The sequence below is a fragment of the Meles meles genome, chromosome 10, assembly GCF_922984935.1.
Source record: "Meles meles chromosome 10, mMelMel3.1 paternal haplotype, whole genome shotgun sequence".
NCBI classification, from domain to species: domain Eukaryota; kingdom Metazoa; phylum Chordata; class Mammalia; order Carnivora; family Mustelidae; genus Meles; species Meles meles.
The window spans coordinates 32,912,420-32,931,752 of record NC_060075.1 but is presented as its reverse complement, the minus strand read 5'-3'; the positions used below and the strand labels follow the sequence as shown (position 1 = coordinate 32,931,752).

Below are 19,333 nucleotides of genomic sequence, written 5' to 3'. Positions count from 1 at the left end.
AAGGTGAAAATCTTCAGTAGTGGTTTTGAGACATGGGGCGTTTTATTATAATATACCACTTGTATAACAATGTGCAGTGTTGCTCATAGTTGAAGAAAAAATTTCCCCTTGACATCATCTATCCCTTTGAGTATAATTTGGCCATTTATGTGTGGCTTTCATAACTGAATTAAATGATCACAAAAATAAACAGGTCTATACAGAGCCCATTTATATAAATCCTTGTTAATTCTCTTTGGTTAAGCTTTTAATTATATCCAGTTATTTCCTGTTAGTTCATTGAAAAACCTCCTGATAAATAACCAGGTGACGATGAGCACCGTCACATCTTACATGTGATTTTGTAAGGAATCATCACACTAATTACGACATTGCCTACAGTTATTAAACAGACAAACATAAAATACTGTTATTTCATTTCAGATGCGATCTGTAAGCAGAGTCTTCAAGTTTATTGACATGCCAGCAGAAGAAAGTAAACCACCCGCCAAGTCATCCAAACCATCCAAGGATGTCCAGCTCTCAAAAGTTTTGATTACTGAGAATCATCATGTGAGAGAAGATGACATCTGGCCCTCAGGGGGCCAAATGACTGTCAAAGACCTCACTGCAAAGTATATAGATGGTGGGAATGCCATATTAGAGAACATTTCCTTCTCAATAAGTCCTGGCCAGAGGGTGAGATTTAAATATTCCTTGCTTTGTTTGACCTGTGCTTAGTGAGTAAATCTCAGGAGCCTCAAGCAATGTGTTGGTAAAATCCATTGGTAACCTTATTATTGTAGACTAAGGCCAATACTGAATATACATATTTCAGGTTATTAATTATGAAGCCATTATTTTTTCTTTTTTTTTTTTTTAAAGATTTTATTTATTTATTCGACAGAGAGAGATCACAAGTAGGCAGAGAGGCAGGCAGAGAGAGTGAGAGGGAAGCAGGCTCCCTGCGGAGCAGAGAGCCCGATGCGGGACTCAATCCCAGGACCCTGAGATCATGACCTGAGCCGAAGGCAGCGGCTTAACCCACTGAGCCACCCAGGCGCCCGAAGCCATTATTTTTTCATATGCTATTTAGTTTGCCGAGGCCAGAAACGATATAGTTGGTTCATTTTAAATGAGGTTCTACTTGTAGAATATCTAATCAATTACTAGGTTATTAACTAAAAGAAGCTGTTGAAGAAGCCAAAATTATCACATGTTCTAAAGTTTGCATCTTGAAACTGTTTTCCATTTCGGGTAAGAGAAATATTTTGTTGTTGATGCTATCTAATTTCTTCATGAATTTTACCTGACACTCTCAAAAAAGTGGTACTTTTCTTCTTAGTTTTGCTCAGTTTGTTTATTTGGAATTCTAATCAAGGTAGGGATTATTTAGATTTTTTTCCCCAGTAATTTACCAAGCAAGAGTTATTTACAAAGCAACAATTTTATTGTTTAATAAGCAAAAATAACCATGTACTATTTTGAAGAAGTCCTCATAGATCTCAGCCCTGGGCTGAATACATGGATTCAGATATACCAATTCTGGAACTGATTCTTGGAGAAAGGGGCAGTTATTCTCGTATTTCATGTTCTAGAAATGTGATGTTGTATTTTATATTTTAAATTATTTCCAATTATAATTTACATTTCAAATCTCTTATTTTGGGCTGTTCCATAAATCTAGATAGGATTATTATATTCTTTTGATTATTTTTAAAAACTGAGAAGAATACAATAGAGCCACATCTTATGAAAACTGAATTTTAAAACTTTCTCTCTTGGTGGAATATTTCAAATAGAGATTTTTTTTTTTTACCATTGAAATAATGGTAAGTAAGCTTTGTTAGGCCACCATTGCTGTCACCAACATAGATTATTATCACTTACTTTGGTACATTGGTTTAGGGATATTTCATAATTTGATGCATTGGAAAAAATTCTATTAAAGAAAATATAGGATGAGCAAGTATGTTTCTGTATACGATGATAAATGGCTTAAAATGGCACAGCAGAAATTTTGGCTGTCCTTTTTAATCTTATCATTAGGATAAATAAATTCACATACTACTAAAATTACCTCTTTATTTTATTTTTGCTCATCAAGAATGGGATTTTTTTTCCTTTTTTTGAGAGAAAATAGTTTTTTTAAGTTTTTATTTTTATTCCAGTTATTTAACAGACAGTGTTATATTAGTTTCAGGTGTATAATATAGTGATGCAACAGTTCCATACAACACCTGGTGTTCATCACAAGTGCCCTCCTTAATCTCCATCACCTGTTTAGCCCATCCCCCAGCCCACCTCTTCTCTGGTAACCATCATTTTGCTCTCTATGGTTAAGAGTCTGTTTCTTAATTTCTGTCTCTCTTTCTCTCTTTTTTCCTCTTTGCTCATGTCTTTTGTTTCTTAAATTCCATGTATGAGTGAAATAATATGGTATTTGTCTTTCTATGACTTACTTTGTTTAGTGTAATACTCTCTAGATCCATCTGTTATTAACCTGAGGGTTTTGAAGGGTCAGGGGTGGGAGGTTGGGGGAAAAGGTGGTGGGTAATGGGGAGGGCACGTTTTGCATGGAGCACTGGGTGTTGTGCAAAAAGAATGAATACTGTTACACTGAAAAAAATAAATAAAATGAAAAATAAAATAACTCCAAAAAAAAATAATATTTCATTTTTTTTCATGGTTAGAAAAATATTCTATTCCATTGCACTACTGGGTATTTACCCTAAAAATACAAATGTAGTGATCCAAAGGGACACGTGCACCCAAATGTTTATAGCAGCAATGTCCACAGCAGCCAAACTATGGAAAGAGACTAGGTGCCTATCAACAGACGAATGGATAAAGAAGATGTGGTATGTGTACACACACACACACACACACACACACACACACACATACACACACACACACACAGGAATATTATGCAGCCATCAAAAAACCTGAAATCTTGCCATTTGCAATGATGTGGATGTAACTAGAGGGTATTAGGCTAAGTGAAACAAGTTAATCAGAGAAAGAAAATTATCATATGATCTCAATGATATGAGGAATTGAAGAAACAAGACAGAGGATCATAGGAAAAGGGAGGGAAAAATGAAACAATATGAAACCAGAAAGGGAGGCAAACCGTAAGAGACTCTTAATCTCAGGAAACAAACTGAGGGTTGTTGGAGGGGAGAGGGTGGAAAGGATGGGGTGGCTGGGTGATGGATATTGGGGAGGGTATGTGCTATGGTGAGTGCTTTTAATTGTGTAAGATTTGATGAGTCACAGACCTGTACTCCTGAAACAAATAATACATTATATGTTAATAAAAAAAATATTCCATTACATGGGTAAATAGATAACATCTTCTTTATCCATTCGTCAATCAGTGGACACTTGGTCTGCTTCCATATCTTGGCTATTATAGATACTCCTGCTGTAAAAAGAAGCATACATGTATCCCTTTGATTAGTGCTTTTGTGTTCTTTGGGTAAACACCTGGTAGTGTGATTGCCAGGTTATAGAAGAGTTCTATTTTTTAATTTTTTGAGGAATCTCCATACTGTTTTCCACAGTGGCTCTATCAATTGACATTCCCACCAACAGTGAGAAACAGTGCATTATCTGTATTTCTGTGGTGTTGGTTGTTTTTTCTCCTCTCTAATTTGTGATTTTAGTGAGAAAACAGTTTTAAATCTGGATAAATAGATTGAGGTTGTACTTATACTAGAATGAGGTTGTTTGTATCGTTCAAGTTATGCTTTAGAACTATGTAAAATTAATTATTTGCCTTTGTTTTTTCCTTGCATTGAGGAAACAATGAATTAAATATTCTCTTTTGCTTTGCACATAAGTGAATGCCACAGGAAGCTGAGAATGTCCTTGAGACCACCATGATAGATTCCAGGTGATGTCAAGTTACAAACAATAGCAGCAAATAGGTTGTTATAAACCAGAGTGAGAAGCCTTGGTAAATTATTTCCTTTCCCTCCTCTTGACACCCTCCCAACCCTTTGCTTTAGTGATGCTCAGTTGCCCACTAAATTAAATTCAACCAAGTCCTAGTGGAGTGACAGAATTCGCAGAGTCCTCATTTCTATAGGTAGTTTCCTTGATGTAAAAGTAATAATGAGAGCTACTATAAAGTGAGGAAGAAGCAGAAAAAAAAAATGAGGAAGAAGCAGTATGCTTAGGCATTTCATGTTCTCTGAACCTTTATATATAGAAAATGGGCCATGTGTGTTCAGTAACTATTCTTTGCAAGGAATGGTAGTTTCTTTTGGAGGAATTGAAGATTACTTACATAAGGCTACAGATCTTGCCATCTAAAGAGGGAAACTAAAGTTTACCAAGTGCTTATCATGTCCTAGGCACTGTTTAAATACATTTATTTGCTATCACATTTGATTTTATTTTAATTCCAAAGGTAGATATTATTACCCCTTTTGTGCAGTGGAAGAAACTCAATTTCACTTGAGTGAGTGAGTTAGCAGGGATCTTAAACCCAAATCTGTCTGAACTTAAAGTTCTTTTTCACCTGCTTCCCTTAAAAGTAGAAAAAGAATGTGCCAAAGGAGAGAGGGAGAAAGAGAGAGAAAAGAGGTATCTGTCCCAGAGGATGGTCATCTAAGAGGGGGAATGTAAGATCCAGTAAGAACTGAGGCAGGCCACTGTGAAGTTAGCAAAGCTTAAATTTCAGAGGAGTTTATTTGCCTGAGCCCCTTCAAGGCCCTGTACTAAATTTTTTATTTATAATTTTGAAAATCTTTATTCTTGGAAATCTTTATTCTTGGAAATCTTTATTCTTGGAAAATCTTTATTCTTGAAAATATTTATTCTTTGTTATATCCTTGAGTAAAATATATATAGGTGGGGCGCCTGGGTGGCTCAGTGGGTTAAAGCCTCTGCCTTCAGCTCAGGTCATGATCTGAGGGTCCTGGGATAGAGACCTGCATTGGGCTCTCTGCTCAGCAGGGAGCCTGCTTCTTTTCTCTCTCTCTGCCTGCCTCTCTGCCTACTTGTGATCTCTCTCTCTATCAAATAAATAAATAAAATATTAAAAAATATATATATAGATAGATAAAATTCTAAGGTCAGGAGGAAGTAATTAGTATCAGTTGGCTATTCATGGAATTGGGCTATTCGTGGAAAGTTTTCTATAGGAAGTGGCATTTAGAGGGAGACTTTGAAACTTAAACTGTGTATTTGAACAGGCAAAGGTGAGTGAAAAAGAGTGCTATAGGCAGAAGGAATAATACAAGCCATGGGGCACATGCAGAAAACAGTGACTGGTTATCAAACTATTGGGGGATTTATAAAGGATAAAACAAAAGACAAGTTTAAAGCAAGATGATGGAAATTATGAATCTTGGGAGTTGAAGTAATAAAGGAAGTTGAAGACTAAAAATCCTACCCAGTTTAGCTACTAAGTGGTTTTTGGTCATCTTCAAGAGAGTAGTGGTTCTCAAAGTGTGGTTCTCTGGACTAGGATCATCTACATCACTGGAAAACTTGTGAGAAATGTAAATTCTTGAGTCCCACTCAACTCTACTGCATAAAAACTCTAAGTATAAGGCCAGTGATCTGTATCACTGATACATGCTCTTCCAAGAATGAGATCATCATTAGGTGTAGAGAAATGAGGGTACAAGTCCAACTGCAAAGGGTTAGGGAATGGGTGAGTACTGAAATGAGGAGTTATGTAGAACACCAACGTTGGTGGTGGGAAAGCAATTGGCTTTTCTATATTAACCATGTATCCTATAACCTTGCTATAAATAATCACTTATTAGTTACAGGAGTTTTATTGATGATTCTTCTAAATTTTCTACATATATAATAATGTCATCTGTGAACAAAGACAGTTTTATTTCTTTCTTCCCAATCTGGAGGCTTTTATTCCTTTTCTGGTCTTAATGCATTAACGAATTTCCAGTATAATATGGAAAATGAGTTATGGGAAAGGACATACTTGCCTTGTACCTGACCTTAGCAGGAAGTCTTTGAGTTTCTCACCCTTACATATAATGTTTACTATAGGGTTATTATAGATGTCTTTAACAAGGTAAGGAAATTTCCCTCTGTTCCTTATTTGCCGAGAGTTTTTATCAGGAATCAGCACTGGATCTTGTCAAATGAATTCTGTATCTACTGTTACAATCATGTGGTTTTTTTCTTAGTTTAGCTCACTGATAGAATGGATTATATTAACTCATTTATAAATTTTGAACAAACTTTGTGTATCTGGAATTAATCTGACTTGGTTATGGTATATATAATCTCTTTATACATTGTTGGATTTGATTTGCCAATACTTTGTTGAAGATTTTTGATTCTATGTTCATGAGAAATTTGGTCTCTAATGACTTTGCCTAGTTTTGGTATTCTGTTAATGTCGTCCTCATAGAATAGTTCGGAAGTATTCCCTCTGCTTCTATCTCCTGGAAGAAGTAGAGGATTGGTAGAATTTCTACTTTAAATATTTGGTAGAATTCACCAGCAAATCTATCTGGACCAGGAAATTTCTGAATTGGAAGGTTGTTAATTATTGATACAATTTCTTTAAAGGATATATGCCTACTTTAGATCATCCATTTCTTCTTGGATGATCTTTGGAAGATTGTATCTTTTGAGGAATTGGTTCATTCCATTGGTGGGCATATAGTTATTTATGGTCTTCCTTTATTATTCTCTTACCATGAGATATGTAGTGATGTCCCCTCTTGCAATTCTAATATTAGTTATTTGTGTCACCTGTCATTTTCTTAGCCTGGCTAGAAGCTTTGCATTTTATGAATCTTTTCTAAGAATCAGCCTTCATTGATCTTCTCTACTGATTTACTATTTTCAATTAGGTGATTCTGCTCTAATTTTTATTATTTCTCTTCTGCTTCCTTTCAATTTAATTTACTCTGTTTCTAGTTTCCTATGGTAGAAACTTAGACTATTAATTTTAGATATGTTTTCTTTTCTAATGTATGCATTTAATACTATAAATTTCCCTCTGTACCACTTTCACTGCATGCCACAGGATGGTTAGTGTGAGCTGGAGTTGGGTATTTTCATTCCCTAGATCAGTTGGGTTCTAATAAAAACCCCAGTAGGTTACAGTCTTATAAAATAATTTTTCTTGAGGGAGACCTTGTGAAAAGCAGAATTCTTTAATGCTCTGGAGTATTGCAAAATTGTTGCTTTCTCCCTCCTCCTGCTGGATGCATCAAGGGATTTTTCTGTTTTTCACTTTGGGGCTACTGGAGGTAATACTTACAAAAGTCTGGGGGTCCCTCTGCAAATGGCCTCCCCCAGACTTTTTTACTCTCAGACTTGTCCACATTTAGCCTCCAAAATTTGTCAGTTACAGTTTAGGATTTTTTTTACCCTGATTCTGTTTTCTGCAAGGGTTTCTGATCATCGTTTCTTCTCTAGTAATTTGTGATTCTCTGTATTTGTCTGTCTCTTCATTTATAGTGGTTGTGGTTCTGGATCTTTACTTTCTAACGATGTTAGAAGACTTTTGATTTTCAGTTTGCTCAACTTTTTACTTGTTAGGACAGAGTGAATATATTCAAGTTCCTCATATTTTGGACCTGAAACCAGAAGTCCTGTTTTTCATCTTTTCATCTCTTGGCATAGCACATTGCCTAGCTTACTATATGTTTAAGTAAGAGTGAGTGAATAACTTATACCTACTTCTAGGTCATAGGATTGTTTAGTGTAGGAATTGATAGTCAAAATATTATTCTGAGCAGCTTTCTTAAGATTGTTATTTCTACTGCCTTGCCCTTGGAACCTATAACAGCATCTATAACAAAATGCCCCAAACATACTTCTTGCATGCTAAATTAAGAAGAAGACTCAAATTCAGTATTTTTATTTTTTAAATAATTTCATTATTTTGATTATTCAAAATCCTACAAGATCAGCTGTGGTCTAATTCATTTGAAAAAAAAAATTAAAAGGATCTAAGGGGACATTTCTTGTTTATTTTTTAATGGATTTCAGCATTCTAAGCTAGATGGTATGCTTGAGTCCATCTGGGCTGCTGTAACAAGATATCATAGACTAGGGTAGGCTTATAAACAACAGAAATTTATTTCTCACAATTATGGAGTCTGGGAAGTCCAAAATCATGGGGCCAGCAGATTCATTGTCTGGTAAGAACCCACTTCCTCATAGATGTTTGTCTTGTCATTGTATCTTCGCTTGGTCAGAGGTGAAGGAGCTTTCTCGGGTTTCTTTGTAAAGGCATTAATGTCATTCATGAGGATTCCACTCTTATGACCTCTTCACCTCCCAAAGGCCAACATATGAATTTGGGGGAGACACAAATACTCAACTCATTATATAGTGAAAGATTTAAAAAATCTGTATTTTATGCAGAATGGTTATTCAGTCTTTATATGAAAAGAGTTTGTAACAATTATTTTAGGGAAGTGGTGTCTCGTTATCTTCTTTGCTCTTAATTTAGGCCTTTACTTCCTTAGAATCTGTATTTTAAATTTTATTTTCAGTTCATGAGAAATAGAGCAAGATTTTCACAACTTTTACTTTTTAAAAAACCTGTTTATTCTTTTTAATCTCAAATAGCTGTTTTCTTAAAATCTTTTGATTTTTTTTTGTCTGAATTTTAATATCCACATTACCTTCCCCCAACAGAATATCTCTTCCTTTTTCCATTTTTTTTCCTCTCAAAACGCAGACTGGGATTCTAATTTGGAGCCATGTCCTTCATGAGAAATGTGAACTTATCAAAATGCCTTAGGTGATAAGTTGTGTCTATCACAGTCCTGGACAGTCCTCTGATTAAATAGATACTTAATAGTACTTCAAGGTTTATTCTTTTGAGTGAGTTTACCTGCCTTCTTTATTTGTAGTCTTTTCAAAATCCTGATGCCAGAAGCAATTCAAACAGTATCAAAGGTTCAGATCATAGCAGCATATACACTTACATGTCTGTTTGATTTGTTAAATACACATAGTATCCTATCTTGATAAAAATTGTTATTTAGTAGCTGGATCTTATTCAGTAATTTATCTTGGAGTTATGAGGAGCATATTCTCAAGAACTTGTTAAGAATTATGATTCATTGGGGCACCTGGGTGGCTCAGTAGGTTAAAGCCTCTGCCTTCGGCTTGGGTCGTGATCCCTGGGTCCTGGGATCGAGCCCCACATTGGGCTCTCTGCTCTGCAGGGAGCTTGTTTCCTCTTTTCTCTTTCTCTCTCTCTCTCTCTCCCTCCCTCCCCTTCTCTGCCTACTTGTGATCTCTGTCTGTCAAATAAATAAATAAAATCCTTTTAAAAAGTATGATTCATTAATAATAAATATATAAAAGGTAAAGTTATTATCACTGGAGATCTAAATTTCATTTTATTTGGTAGCTTGATTTCTGGAGACCATAGAAGATGAAAAATAATTATAGTAGGTTTTAGTCTGTTGCAATACTAAAATCATGAATCAGGTGCTCTGAAAAGAATGTACTGAGACTGTTCTATTCATGGTACAATGCAATTACAGCCAGCACCAAATTCAACACTGTTTAGCTGTCCACATAATATTTTGATTTATCTTGATCCAAAATTCTCAGAAAGGAAGTTCACTGAAGTTACTAGAAATCACTGACTTGGAATTAGGATATACCTTAAAAGCTCATTTGTGGGAAGTACTCTGGCCTTATTCAACATCACTGAGAAGCCTAGACAAACAAATCCCGGAAAAGAATTATGTGCCAATTATATAAACAAGAAGACTTTGTTAGGTATGAACAAGTAAGATTCCTTGCTGTTAAAAATTGTCAGACACAATGCAATATCAGCAGTTCAATAATATAGAAGAACCAGAGAATAGCTACATAACTTTAAAGCTAAACAAAAGATTTACAAATTGCCTCTCAATCTAGTCTTATACCAACATAAAAACTGAGTTCTCTAAAACTTTCCATATTTGCTTCTTGAAAGGGAACATGGTCATTTATCCTAGTTATTAGAACCCTGGCTAATGATACAGAGGTCTGGACCTCAGGGTACTTCTTATAAAAAATTTGTGACATGACTTTATTATTTTTTATCTGTTTTTTAAAGTTTCTGTTTAAATTCCAGTTAGTTAGCATACAGTGTAATATTAGTTTCAGGTGCACATACAGTGATTCTATACTTCCGCACAATACCCAGTGCTCATCACAAATGCCCTCCTAATCACATCACCTTAATTTTACCCATTTCCCATCCCCCCCCCACTCTGGTAACCATCGGTTTGTTCTTTATATTTAAGAGTCTATTTCTTGGTTTGCCCCTCTCTCTTTTTTTTCCACTTTGCTCATTTGTTTTGTTTCTTAAATTCCACATATGAATGAAATCATGTGCTATTTATGCTTGTCTGACTAACTTATTTCACTTAGCATAGGAGCACCTGAATGGCTCAGGCAGTTAAGATTCTGACGCTGGTTTTGGCTCAGGTCATGATCTCAGGATTGTGAGATCAAGCTCTGTATCGGACTCTACACTCAGTGAGATTCTCTCTTTCCCTTTCCCTCTGCTCCTCCCCTGCTCATGCTCTCTCTTTCTCTCTCTCTAAAAAAACAGGAGAGAGAGAGAGAAAATGAAATACTTTCTAGCTCTATTCATGTTGATGAAAACAGCAAGGTTTCTTTTTTATGGTTGTGTAGTAGTCCATTGTAGGTACATACCACATCTTTATCCATTCATCAGTCAATGGACACTTAGGCTGTTTCCATAATTTGGCTATTGTAGATAATGCTGCTATAACATTGGGGTGCATGTATCCCTTTGAATTGGTATTTTTGTATTGTTGGTAAATACCTAGTAGTGCAATGGCTGGATTATAGGGTAGCTCTATTTTTAACTTTTTGAGAGACAACCATACTGTTTTCCAGGGTGGCTACACCAGCTTGCATTCCCAGTTTTAGTACATGTGCTGCCAAAGCGAGCACCCAGCTTACATAACCACCAGTAGTGCAGGCGGTATCTTTTTTCTCCACATCCTTGCCAATACCTTTTGTTTTTTGTGTTGTTGATTTTAGCCATTCTGACAGATGTGAGGTGACATCTCATTGTAGTTTTGATTTGTATTTTCCTGCTGACCAGTGATATTGAGCATCTTTTCATGTGTCTATTGGCCATCTGGATGTCTTCTTTGGAGAAATGTCTATTCTTGCCTTCCGCCCATTTTTTAATTGATTATTCACTTGGGGGTATTGAGCTTTGTTAAGTTCTTTATAGATTTTAGATACTAACCCTTTATCAGATACATCCTTTACAAATATCTTCTCCCATTCTGTCAGTTGCCTTTTTAGTTTTATTGATTTTTATTTTGATGTAGTCCAAATAGTTTATTTTTGCTTTTGTTTCCCTTGCCTCAGGAGTCATATCTAGAAAGAAGTTGCTACAGGTGATGTCAAAGGATTTACTGCCTATGCTCTCTTCTAAGATTTTTATGGGTCAGATCTCACATGTAGGTCTTTAATCCATTTTGAATTTACTTTTGTGTATGGTGTAAGAAAGTGGTTCTGTTTCATTCTTCTGCATGTTGCCTTCCACTTTTCTCAGCACCATTTGTTGAACAGTCTGGTTTTTTTGTTTTTGTTTTTGTTTTTTTACCATTGGATATTCTTTCCTACTTTGCTGAAGATTAACTAACCACATGGTTGTAGGTCCATTTCTGAGTTTTCTATTCTGTTCCATTGATCTATGTGTTTGTTTCTGTGCCAGTACTATACTGTCTTGATGATTACAACTTTGTAATAGAGCTTGAAGTCTGGAATTGTGGTGCCTCCAGCTTTGCTTTTCTTTTTCAAGGCTGCTTTAGCTATTAAGGGTTTTTGTGGTTCCATACAAGTTTTAGGATTGTTTGTTCTAACTCTGTAAAAAAAAAAATGCTATTGGTATTTTGATAGGGATTGTGTTAAAAGTGTAGATTTCTCTAGGTAGTATAGACATTTTAACAGTATTTTTTTCTTCCAATCCATGAGCATGGGATGTCTTTCAGTTTCTTTGTGTCATCTTCTCTTTCTTTCTTCAGTGTTATGTAGTTTTCAGAGCAGAGGTTTTTCACCTCTTTGGTTAGATTTATTCCTAGGTATCTTATTATTTTTGGTACAGTTGTAAGTGGTATTGTTTCCTTAATTTCTCTTCCTGCTGTTTCATTTTTGGTATATAGAAATGCGGCAGATTTTTGTACATTTGTTTTTTATCCTGTAGCTGAACTGAATTCGTGTTTCAGTTCTAGCAATTTAGCAAATAGTCTTGCAGGTTTTCTATTTGGAGTATTATGTCATCTGCAAATACTGGAAGTTTTACTGCTTCCTTACCAGTCTGGATGCCTTTTATTTCTTTGTGTTGTCTGATTAAATTTGTGATATGACTTTAAAGCAAAATCACTTCCTCTTATTGAACTTTCCATCTCCCATACCTCACCTACACAAGGCATATTCAGATTGCTTATAAAAGCTTTACTGTTGTGATTGAAAAATCATGGCATATGATGAATATATTTGTATAGCATGGGCTGATTAAAAAATGGAGGGATGCATATTAAATTTCACAAGATTTTTAAATAAAAGTTGATTTGGTATTTGACCAAAATTAACTAAATTCATTTGTTTGTTAGATCAACTAAATAGGTTTATTCATTCATCTGTCTTCTCTCCCTCTCCCTTTTCCTCTCTTTCTTCCTTCTTTCCATCAGTCCCTTCTCCCACCCATCCATCCGTCTAATCCATATTCCATTTGTCCATTCATTCATCCTTCCATCTACCTGACCCTCAGTCAATCCAAACAACCATTTATTGAGTACTTCATGTGCACCCACTATGGCGGGTGCTGAGAATTCAGTGGGAAACAATGTAGACCACTCTGTCCTTATTGAGGTTAAATCCTTAGGACTAACACAAGGAATAATCAAGAAAAAGTAAATACAGTAATCACTGCTTCTGATTAATTGTGTGAATAACGTCAAAAGGGTGTTGTGTATAACCTTTGGCTTATCTGATTTTCCCAGAGAATAAGCATTTATAAAAGTCTCATTATAGAGCTCTTATGAACAAGACATGGTACCATTATTGTTTGCCAACTTATCCCAAAAGCCTAGTTTATTACCAGATTCATAACAAGTATCCAATAAACTATTATTATCATGGGTTGTTGGAAGCTGTAAAGCTTTCATTGTGGTCCGTGAACTTGTTCTGGTTTATAACCTGTTAGTGATCTCTGATAAGTGTAAGAACTGAGAGTAAGCATGTTGAATTCATTTTTATTATCTTTTATTTTAAAGTACTGATATGCAGTGGATCAGAAACTAAAATAACCAAAGCAAAATGAAACTCCTTTGCCACAGATAGTGTAAAAGCATTACTCTAAAAGACCACTGGCTCAGCTCTCCTGTAAAAAAAATCTAAATGATAAAAGAGAAATAGAAGTCATGTAAGGGGAAGGAAGTAAACATTTATTCCGTGCTACTAAATGTTGGGCCATATTTCAGTGTTCAGTTAATTACTGCTAAAATGTTCTGCCCACTCAAAGCATCTTTGTCCAAGTGCTGGATGTGAACCCACATGGAATACAGAGGTGGGGCCCCTGTGGGCTCCCTGTAGCACCTGCTCTCCCCTTGTAACGCATGGCATTGTCCCTTCCATTCTGTGTTCTTAACAGTCTTTTGGTAACAAGAAGAGTTTTTTGTTTTTTTTTTTTCTTTTCCTTAATATCTCTTTTGTTTCTCCAAGTTCTCTTCCTTCCAGGCAGGGTAGATGTAAGAATTTGATTTGACAACTGTCCAGGTACTTATCCACCAAATGGCAAGGCTTGGCCTGCCTTCTCTGGGAACACAGAACTCACTGAAGATTTTCTTGTTTATTGTCAGGCCTAAACTGGTGCTTAATTTATTATGGACAGTATCTGAATGTTAGAACTCTTTCATATTCATTAATTTTCAAGCTCATATTCATGTTAGGAACTAGATCAAGCTATATAGGTTCGTGCTTTTGGTTTAAGGCCGTCCTTAGAAATGATATGCATTGAGACAATGTATCTTTGTTTTCCTTGATGCAAAATGGGTATTTTTAACCTATATGCCATTAGTAAAGGTCAGCAATAAATGAAGTCTCCAGAGTTAAGAGTCCAGTTCCTTATGACCACTTTCCGTATTCCTCTCCAGGGTTGCTTTGCCCCAGGTCACTACTGGACAGAATTGGGAGTGTTACAGAAAGGTTTGAGTGACTAAGTTGAAATCTTCCCCTGGTGACATTAAAAACAAAAACACAGTTCCAATGTTTTTTAGTGAATTAATACCAGATTACATTTCTTGCATGGTATCTGTATGTCACAGGAGTAATTCTGTCACTCTTATTTTCTAGGTGGGCCTCTTGGGAAGAACTGGATCAGGGAAAAGTACTTTGTTATCTGCTTTTTTGAGACTGCTGAACACTGAGGGAGAAATCCAAATAGATGGTGTATCTTGGGATTCAATAACTTTGCAAGAGTGGAGAAAAGCCTTTGGAGTGATCCCACAGGTAAATCACAAAGACTTAGTTTAAAAAAAAAGAAGAAGAAGAAGAAGAAGACTGTATATTCTATCTCTAAAAGTTTGGAACTCTCTGCCATACAGTGATTGAACTATTAATAGTTTTGACAGCCTTTCCCAGAAGACACAATCCACATGGAAGCATGGCTCTTTTGTTTTTAATCAGTGTTTTCTCCCCCCTTCAGTGGCCTGAGCTCCAACTTAGCAATCCCAGCAGGTTGAGAAATGCTTTGCAAGGTGTAAATGATGCTGCTGAAATAAGAAACACTTGGAAGCACAAAATAGTGGAATTGAAAATAGAAAGTATAATGATTGTTTTTTGCTCTTTGGATAAAATGAAGCATGTCAGATTAATCTGTAGCTTTTTTTTTTTTTTTTTTAATGTCACTCTTTGATTCCGGTCACAAAGGATCGCTAGCTTCCCTGGCTTAGTAGCATTCTCTCTGTGTCACTGCAGAGGAGGATTTCTTATATATGAGAGAAATAGCAGTTTCAGTTTAAAATGATCTCAGTGGAAACCAAGGAATGTCATTACTAGAGCCAAATCTGAAAGGCACGTGTTGTATTCCTACTGACGCTTGCTTCTCTGTGGGCATAGACCCTGCTTTAGTAACCACATTGTTCCCTTTGTACTGATGGGCCAAGTCCATTCCACCAGCACTTTTTAATAATTCTCTACATTTAACACAAAATTCTAATGCCAGGAACATCTCCAGATAGATGGACTATAAATCTATTCTGAGAAAAAAGTTTGTATTTCTTGACAGATTACCTTAGTGGAGCATTTGCTTTTTTTTTTTTTTTACCTAATGAGGCACTAAATATTGTAGCTGCTAGATTGATGCTTTTAATTTTTTTGTCTAGACTTTGCCATATTGCCAGAAGCTTAATCCTGGTCAAACTTTTGAAAAACAGTATTGTTTTTCAGAAAGAAAAAAAGGATTGTCAGATGGTCTAAAGATAAAGAAACACTGGGAATACAAGTATCCCAAGGAGATAGCCTTAGGCAAGATAACAATGTTGAAGAACACAGAATAGAGTCTGGTTGTCCGGTTGTCCAAGACGCGTTGCTCTTCATTTGACTCTAAGTTTCCCAGTTCCATTTTTAACAGCAGTAATGAAGCTTTCGGTTTTATTGTTGTTTTGTCGTTCTTGTTATTCAGAGATCTATGTATTAGTATAAATACTGCTCTAAAAAATATTAAATATTACTGGGGATCCTTTAGTTTATCTGCCGTGTGATAGATTTTTTTTTTAATTATGAGTTTTATTTAAGAAATCTAAGTATACAAGACCTAAAGGAAAACTGAATGAACCAGTTATGAAAATTCTTTATCTCCTCTTTCTGCTGAAGTGAATCTTCCAAACTTGCTTTTATTTCATTTTCCTTCTCTGGGGTTCAAGCTTTATAAAATTATACAAACTAAACAAGAAATACTTTGCGATATGCCTTCAAAAATGCGTGATCAAGCTAATACTGGTGCATCTCATTCTACATTTTTATGACCCAGGCCTCTGCGACTGTCTCCTAGTATCACAGGGATAGCTGAAGACAGAGTGTCCTACTTTTTCTACAGTGGGCTTGAAAACATTAAGTGAATGACTGAGAAAGAGAGAAGGGAAACTCCTCATGTCTTTTTAATATCCTAACTAGGAGATGCTTTTATTTTCCTAACTTTCCTTTAGAAGTTCAAATTAAGTGATCTTTTTTCTTCTTTGCCTGGAGTTTGATCTTAAAAAAAAAAAAAGAAGAAGAAAAGGAAGAAAGGGTAAAAAAAAATCCAAGAAGGGGCGCCTGGGTGGCTCAGTGGGTTAAAGCCTCTGCCTTTCACTCAGGTCATGATCCCAGGGTCCTGGGATCGAGCCCCGCATCGGGCTCTCTGCTTGGCAGGGAGCCTGCTTCCTCCTCCTCTCTCTGACTGCCTCTCTCCCTACTTGTGATCTCTATCTGTCAAATAAATAAATAAAATCTTAAAAAAAAAAATCCAAGAAGAACTGTTATTGTTTGCTTTTCCATCTTGCTTCCTTCCCTCTTGCTGACCTTGCAAGGGCATCTCTGACATGGAAACATCAGATACCTCTGGGTCAAATAGTCACTTGTTTTGAGACACATTAAACAGGAACAAAATTCAGACAAAATTTTTTTTCTCTCCCTCATAGTGATTCTGAGAAATCAGCTGTGGAATCACAAGATGTCATTAGTTTTGGCAAATTCTTGCTTTGCGTGTGTGCGTTTGTGTTTGTGTGCACGTGCTATAGCTAAAAAGCAATGTTGGAGAACGCACCAGCCTAGAGGAAAGGGTACTGTGTATGTTTCAAGGTGGGGCCTTCTTTAATTTGGCTCACTTCACTTGTGAGCTCTGTCTGATGGCATGAGGGAGGAGGAGGCAGTGTGCCCTCTAGTCAGAGCTCCATTGCCTTAGGCAATTTGAATATCAAGACTTGAAATTGTTTATTAGCCTTGAACTTTGTGGAGTACTTTATTCTTGAAAGACAAGAAAATGATTTTTAAACATACTTGTAAAACTTCAATTAGGACTTTGAAAGGCTGCAAGCTGTTTCAAGTAAATGATCAGTTAGACCTGCAATGAGACCTTATGACCTGAAAATAATCCATGCCCACATACGACGGTCTGCCACAGAGTTAGAACGTCTTTTGCTGCGAAGGGTATCCGGGCCAAAACATGTATCTCTAGATTTGAGAAATGGGATTGGGAGTGCAGCAGTTCCTATTCAGCGTAATAACAATTAATAATCAAATAATGAGTTGTAAAACTCCTATAAGCTTAAAATTATAACATACTATAACTCTATATGCTATAGTTCACATAACTCTATAGTTATGTGAAAGATATTGAGGTCCGAATCCTACCTACGAGCCTCCAATGAGAAGTTAAAAATTGAAATCAGAGACGAAAAGAAGAAACTAAAGTGAAAAACCAAAGATAGTTAATTAGATATAGTTATGAGTTAAGGAGGGCATCTGTTCAGGGGGTGCTATGGGTACTTCTGAGGCGGAGGACAGCCAGAAGCCCTGTTGTTGCTGCTTCCAACAACTCACTTTCGCTGTATCCTTCCTTCTTTTCTCCACCCACTGCTAGGAACAAATGAGATACAGGCAGTTTCACAGAGAAGGTGGTAGTTAAGGTGGGTCATAATGGGCCATAACGTTTGCAGGTTTTAGAAAGGTTGGGGGCAAGGTGTGGTGGAAAGGATATTCCAGGATCCCAAACAGATAGGGATTTTATGAACAAGTACAGAGAAGGGAATTAGAAAGAGTTGGGGTACAAAAGGCAGGGGAGGCCACTTGTTAGGGAGTGTTAAGGGAGAGGGAAAGACTTGGTAAGTACTGACAGGGGCCTGTGAGGAAGGAATGGACTCTTCCTGAGCCAGGAAGTGCAGGGTGAAGGGGTGGCCGAAGTGCCTGCTACAGTAGTGTGTAGAAAACCAGCTCCTGAGAAGGAGCTTGAGAGGCAGGGCAATGGGCTGAGAAACTCTCCAGCTGTGATGTGGTGAGATCTTGGACTATAGCAAAGACCATGGTGGGGGTGGGGTGCCAAAGTCAAAGGAAAAGAGAAGTAGTGTTTGGCTGGCTCAGTGGGTAGTGCAGTGGGGGGTCTTTATCTCAGAGTGGTGAGTTTGAGCCCCATGTTGCAGGTGGAGTTTGCTTAGGAAAAAAAGGGAGAAGAGAAAAATAACTAGTATGGATAGTAGTATGACACAACTTTATTTCTGAGCTGAAAAACTCGAAAATTTTCACAATTTAGTCAGATCTGGAAATCATTTTTTTAAATGCTATCTCTAAAAAATGTATACGGGAAAGTTGTAGAATAAAAGGTTGTGACACATTAAATGACTTTACAGGAACCAAATATTTGAACATCCAACATGCAGTCATTTACATATAAATAAATATGTACCTTAACATTATAAAATTAGTCTCTACCAAACCTGAAACATTTCTAATATTATTCACCTTGTTCTCATTAATAGATATTCGTAAAAGCCAAACAACTTATTTTTAGACATTCTATAATGCAACTATAGAATCTTGATTTGTTCAAATTGAATAGATTTTTGTTGTATAGATTCAACTTACAATAAAATTTTGCAGACATTGCGAGAAGGTAAGCTCATAGCCACTCTGCTGCTTATAAGCATTGGGGCCACATTTTAATAGAGATTTACATGATATATGCATATATATATTTCCCTTCTCACCAAAGCAAAATATTCCTCCCGCTAATTTAATTTATGCTGTATTCAATCACCATGGAAGCCAAATTGCTTTTTGTTTCATTTGACATCCAAGGCTAAAGCCTACTGCCTGCTGTAGTGGGATATGAGCCCCTTTGAGGTATGTGAGCACCCCACGTATGCCTGGCGGACTCCATGGAGTTGAGGAGTGGAGGAATCAGCTTCAGGAAAGAGATTAGTCAGCCAGTGAACAATGGTGCTCTCTTCATTCTTCCTGGAGTCCCAAGAATTGCTCTTTGTGCCATACATCCATGACATTAAATAAATATCAAATATTTGCACATCCTCATTTTCCTATTGGTGAGTAGGTTCTTAAAAGAGAGGATCATTGTGATTTTTCGTTTCAGCTGTATTTTTTTGCTGTCTAATCCATCTGACTGTATCACCTTGGCCAAGCCACATAACTTCTCAGGGCCTTGACTGTTTCATTTGTAAACCTGGGGAAAGGACGTAGGTCACCTGCAAGGACCTCTCGGCTTTAGAGATGCCTTTGTGGAAACTTCATACAGTTTAGAAAACAGAACTAAGACATTGGCTGGCACCTCCAAAAGGAAGAGATGCTATTTATAAGA

General features: G+C 36.4%; 1 protein-coding gene across 1 annotated transcript in view; it reads left to right on the top strand.

The window, feature by feature from the left end:
- CFTR (CF transmembrane conductance regulator) overlaps positions 1-19,333 on the top strand; it is a 171,218-nt gene that overhangs the window by 135,644 nt on the left and 16,241 nt on the right. The window contains exons 22-23 of the mRNA XM_046021027.1: positions 424-678; positions 14,338-14,493. Of these exons, the coding sequence (XP_045876983.1) occupies positions 424-678; positions 14,338-14,493 (411 nt within the window). The remainder of the gene's footprint in view (positions 1-423; positions 679-14,337; positions 14,494-19,333) is intronic.